This window comes from Macaca mulatta, chromosome 11 (genome assembly GCF_049350105.2).
Source record: "Macaca mulatta isolate MMU2019108-1 chromosome 11, T2T-MMU8v2.0, whole genome shotgun sequence".
NCBI classification, from domain to species: Eukaryota; Metazoa; Chordata; class Mammalia; order Primates; family Cercopithecidae; genus Macaca; species Macaca mulatta.
In genome coordinates, this window is record NC_133416.1 from 103,256,908 (window position 1) to 103,262,950 (window position 6,043).

Consider the following 6,043-nt stretch of genomic DNA (forward strand, 5'->3'; position numbering starts at 1 on the left):
TTACAAACTCTTAGTGTTATCCACATGTTAAATCTTTGTCAGATTTATAAGTGAAAATTGTAATTCCTTGTATACTAATAAATCCTTATTCCTTGTATGCATATAAATAAGCAGAAGGAGACTGGGCACGATGGCTCATGCCTGTAATCCCAGGTCTTTGGGAGGCTGAGGCAAGTGGATCATCTGAGGCCAGGAGTTTGAGACCAGCCTGGCCAACGTGGTAAAACCCTGTCTCTACTAAAAACACAAAATTAGCTGGGCGTGGTAGCGCATGCCTGTAATCCCAGCTACTTGGGAGGCTGAGGCAGGAGAATCACTTGAACCCAGGAGGCGGAGTTTGTGGTGAACTGAGATCACGCCAATGCACTCCAGCCCGGACAACAAGAGCGAAATTCCGACTCAAAAAAATTAATTAATAAAATAAAATAAATAAAAATAAAAAATAGGCAGAAGAATGAGATGAGAAAGGATGGTAAAGGAAAGAAGAGGGCAGATTTTCATAAAGTTTAGTTATATATGTCCTGGACTATGACAAATAATTGAGTTAATTGTTTTATGTCATGAGAGACTGGGGCAATCTAGCTAAATATGACAATTTAATGCACCCTCTGATTTAAGATTTTTTTGAATTACAAAGTAGAACAGAATCTTCTCTGCAGGTAGTTTATAAACTAATTACATTTTATATTTATCGTGTAACATTCTCCTTTTCTTATGCTCACAATCTGCTATTGAGCCTAACATTGCTAGGCCCAAACAAGAATATATTGATTGATCTCTTTTTACCTCCAGAATTCAGTGTTGGCGATAAATTTGAGGACATTTTGTTGCCTGGCCCTGTTGAAAGAAAAAAAAACACATTAAAAAAAATTATATGAATATCATATAAAAGGGCTAAATTCAACAGCCAGTGACTCCTTAACAGTCCTTATAGCTTTTAAAAGCAGTGAGCACACTCATACTCTTTGACCCAGCAATTTCAATTCTAGTATCTTATGTCGAGAAAATAATCAGACAAGCAGCCAAAAAAGCATGTGCAATAATGCTTGTTCAGTGTCATTTCATAAATACAGAGTTGACCAAATAGCTATGGTATATCTATAAAATGAACTACGAATTGGCCCCTTAAAATGATGCTGTAGTCACTATTTACCTCTGTCCATGGTATCGATTGAAAAACAAAACATTTCAAAAGAGTAGGGATAGTGTGGATTAAAAAAAGCATGGAAAAATCTGAGAGGTGTTTTGAAATGCTGTTCAGCAAACACGAATCGTGATTATATGTGATTTGGTGCAGTCTCTCATTTTTACTAGGTTTGGGATTATGGTTAGGTGATCGAGGCACTCAACCTTAGCTGCAAAACTTAAGAATTGCCACAATAAACAAACAAAAGCAAAACAAAAAAAAAACAACCTGCAGTTATTATGATAAATTGTTAATGCAATATATTTTTATAAAATTCCAAATAAATGCAGGAAAGTCTATAATGAACAAAATATCAGAATTGTAAATACAGACAGTATCTGACCCTGTACTTGTGTGACCCTGAGAGCCAGTGCCTCACTCTACTCACCCAAACCCTGGCCTACAGAATTTGTCTCTATTTAAAATTCTGTTATTTCATTTATCATGAATTTTTTACATTAATTTATATATTTAAAATAGTGAATTAAAACATTGCTTATTTTGATTACTGAGTTTTTGCTTTCCCCTTAAATTTTGTGCCTGAAGCTGGAGCTTCACTGGCCTTATTCTAATCCTTGTTCTGATTTCTATACTTTCAGTATCATTCAAATTTCTCAGTGAACTGGTGTAACTCTTACAATGAGAAAAATAATAAAGATATATTCATTTTAGGGATAAAGGACACCCAGGAATTTGTATTTAAAAGTGTGCCCACAACAGAAACAATGGACAACACATTCTATTTGGGGCTGCCCATTTAAATTTGTGCCTCAGGAATCTCAAAGAGCTATATTTAAGAGCTAAATATCCTGGAAGCAGAGCAGCAGATGATACAGAACACAGACTCTGGAGAAGCCTGATTTTTGAATTTTGGTTTGGTATTTTCTTATGTGTGAGCAAGTTCATGTATCATTCAAAAAACATTTATTGAGTAAATAATATGTGTCGGGTACTGTTCTACGTGTGAGGGGCGGGGCAATTTTTAAAAAGGCAAAAAGAAGAACAAAAACCGTTGTCTTCATGGAACCTACATCTTAATTACTCAGCATCTCTGAGCCTCTGCTTCCTGTTTCATAAAGTGGACACACCTCTTAAGGCTTTCTTGAGGATTCAGTAGGCAATGGATTTAACCAAGTGGGGTGCCTGGCTTACAGACCAGCTCAGTAAGTGAGAACTATTATGTGCTAATATTTACGAATTAGCGTCTGATTTTAGTTCCAGTGGTTATAGAAACAAAGATTTTTTTTAAATTATGTTAAAGCTTATAAAAGAGAAAAAAATGAATACAAACCTATAACAATGATATTATACTTTTTCAAATGACCGAACATTTTTTCACAGGCATTACATTCATTCTCACGGGTGGAAAAGAAAGATTGGTAAAAAATTGGTGACAACCTGTGGTTGATGAGTATTTGGAATTTGGATGGCTAATACTAAAGATTTGTAGATTTTCTTAATTTTACACTCTGTTCTCATCTCCACTCTTAAGATTCTGATCACCTCTTTCTTGTCACATTTTCACTCCTTTGATCCTTCTATCTAAATTCACTCTCCTTCCCACTCTCATTCCTTTTATCCTTAAAGTCTTTCTGCAATGAGCATCTTTATCCATGGGTTCAAGGACTTTTTCACTCACAGAAAAACTGGACGCTCTGTTCCTCTAAGCCAATTGCTAAGAGCAGATGTCTGCTCTTATTCTGTCTCTTATATAGTTCATATAACATGTAAATGCAATCAGCAGTCTCTAGACGTTGTTATACGTCTATACTTTCATATGCATGAATTCCCGTATTGATGAATGAAGGGTTGGTGAACAAAAGAGAGGGAGAGGAACAGGACCAGTTATTCTTAGGAAGGGATTATAAAGTCCCCTTTCCAATCAGAAAAAATGTTAAAGTCAGTGGATGTCTTTGTTGTGCAAAATAAAAATAGCATGATGGCTAAACAAAGGCTCTGTACCAAAAGAGAGGGAAAATGTAATTGGATTGCATAGCAAATGCCTGAAAATTCACATCTTAAATACATGTTCAAATCCAACTTCCAATAGATGAAAAAGATGAAAAGCTCAGAAATATCAGGAATGTAAAATGGCGGTGTATAACCGCCAGCCATCCTTTTTAGAGGTGCCATAAGCTAAATGATTAACAGCATAGACTCTCTCTGTGTCCCTTAATCCTCACACTTCTTTCAAGAGGAATGATGCAAATAGTGTGTACCTTGTGGTATTGTTAGATAAGTTACTATGTCCAGCCTTTGGATGGCCTCAGTTGCATAGTAAGTGCTATGGGAGTGTAAGCGCATGGAGAGGTGCACTCTGAGGGAGGAATGTGCCTGGTGTGTTTCAAGAATAGTGAGGAGACCAGTGGCCTTAAGCACAGTAAACAAAGGGGAGAGCACCAGGTGAAGCCAGAGAGCCAACAAGTCCAAGATCACTAGGGCCCTGGAGGTCATTTTCTCAGTGAAATGGAACCACACAATGAATCACTCTGATGCTGAGCTGAGAAGAGACTGTAGAAAGGGAAAAGGGTCACACAGGGAGATCTATTAGATTACAGCCATTGGGGGGCAAGAGATAATGCGGTCCCTTGGGATAGCAGTGGAAGTGGTGAGAGGTGGTTCGATTCTAGATGTGTTTTGACAGGAGAGCCTACAGGATTGGCTGATGGTTTGGATGTGAAGTATGAGATAAAGAACTGATTGCAGAAAGGATGGAGTTGCCATAAATGGGGACAGAGAAGGCAGTGGGGGAAGGGGCAGTTGGGAAGATCAGAGGCTCATTTTGGAACATGTGAAATTTGAGATGTGTATTAGATATCCAAAGGGTCATGGGTATAACGTATACTGCTCTTTCAAGTGAACACCATGCTGGTTGATTCCATTAATTGTTGTATTCCTTTAATAGCTGTACAATTATATGTGGTCTGTGAGTCAGGTCCCTTGACAAGTGTCATTGCAAGGGTAGTAGGAATGGCACTAGGGAAAGGCCCCTGGCCTTTAGGGGCAGGTTGGTTTAACTCCTGCCAATGACTCTTATTCACTCTTTCTCTGGGTCTGGAGAATTATGCTTAATGCACCACAGAATCTTCTATCAAGTATGAATAATAACACCTTCCTTACAGGCTTGCTGCAATTTTCAAACACAGATAATATATGCAAAGCGCCTGCTCATAGCTTGTAAAGAAGTGATCCCTTATACTTTTCTCAAAGTATATATTGTCCAGATCCTTCCTCTTTCTGGCCCACTCCGTCAACTGCCACCATTTGAAATGGAAGCATAACAACTACTTTTCGTAAGAAACTCCCAATCAAAGTTCTTGAAACCTGGTCACTGGAGAAGAGTCTACCAGCCATATCAGTGCAAATCTGGGGGACCTGAATCAGCTTCATGTAGATTCTTAACATTCCGACCTCCAAGGGAAGTGGGGAAAGAGGAGTGGGATTTGATAAGGCCCAGTCCTAAGGTTCTAAACCAACTCTAAATAAAATGAATAATAACACTGCCTGCCAGATGTTATTCGAAGCAGTTTATTTGTTTTTTGCAACAACCCCCTCTAAAACCCAATGAAAATGAATTTCTAGATGTGAGAAAAAAAGCAATGTTTATCTTCACATGCATATAAGGATTTAGACCGTTTCTCTCAGACCCAATGCCCTTCCATTTTTTTTTCCCACCTCCTCTCCGCCTACCTTGGACAAATACTAGGAAAAGGGGCTGTGAACTGTGTCCTTGGATGGTGTAGAGAGATCAGAGCTAGCAATTTTTTGTTTGCCTAAAAGCCAGGAGCCACTGGGTCCTTGGCCTGCTTAGACACACGCTGCCTCTTTTGACTGGATCAGAGCACAGCACAATGATGAGGAAATTACTTTCAGCTTGACCTTTAAGGCACTGCTGGCGTCAGGCTGTTTAGTATGGACTTTTCTGTTGACATTTCTGACTGCCCCTTTTGCGAAGTAAAAACAAAAAAAACAAAACCAAAAAAACCCTGGAGGTCAAGAGGAAGGAAGGATGGGTTAAAGAGTCAGCATATATGAGTGAGATAATGTGAAAAGTACTTTATAAGAGCTGCTATCAGGATGCTGGTTATTACTAATGAAAAATGTGTCATCCATATCTATCTATAACCACTGAACAGTAACGAAGGAGAGAAATTCACTCATCCTTTCTGCTTTTGCAAACCTCCTGTTTGCAGGAGCTTATCAGGTAATGTTGTCTGTCTGAACTGTGAATCAGATGCACAGTTCACTCACAAACATAAATACCTATGAAAAAGAAATATAATTTCTTTTATACTCACCCAGAACTTGCAAGCTTTAAGTACATGGTCTGTGAAGTCAGGAGAGGAATTATGCTATTGGCTGAAATCTAATCCTTAATTGGCCAGCAAGACAAACAGCAGGATTAAAATAAACTAATAATAGTAATAATACCTATTACTTGTTTAGAGCTGGGCACTGGGCTAAGTGATTTGTATTTTATTTTAATTAAAACTCAGACAAGCCCATAAAGTAGAAATAGCTCTCCCTGTGATAAGGATGAGAAAACGGAGGCTTCAAGAAATTACTGTAAATAAATTCCCCAAGGTCAAACAGCTCATAGGAAACAGAACCGAGACTAAGACAAGTTTATTGAACCCTTTCTATTTTTCTATAGTTTTAACCCATCCTTTATACCTATAATTGCATAGTTCTGCAAATATGCCTAAAATTGCAAAATGTAACTGATTAAAGTCTTCAGTAGAAATTTTATAACATAAAATTGTAATATTTTTCTGTGAATTAGTGACTTTATGTGTTTCTATTCCCCACTATTTCTACTTCTCTTTTTAAAGACATAGAAATATATATGTATAAACT

The 6,043-nt window shown here is 37.7% G+C and overlaps 1 protein-coding gene across 2 annotated transcripts in view; it reads right to left on the reverse strand.

The window, feature by feature from the left end:
* Nucleotides 1–6,043, reverse strand: part of CCDC38 (coiled-coil domain containing 38) — a 67,680-nt gene that overhangs the window by 60,180 nt on the left and 1,457 nt on the right. For both annotated transcript variants that reach the window (XM_077954779.1, XM_015152467.3), the window contains one exon: nt 787–837. In XM_077954779.1, the coding sequence (XP_077810905.1) occupies nt 787–823 (37 nt within the window). In that variant the 5' untranslated portion in view covers nt 824–837. The remainder of the gene's footprint in view (nt 1–786; nt 838–6,043) is intronic.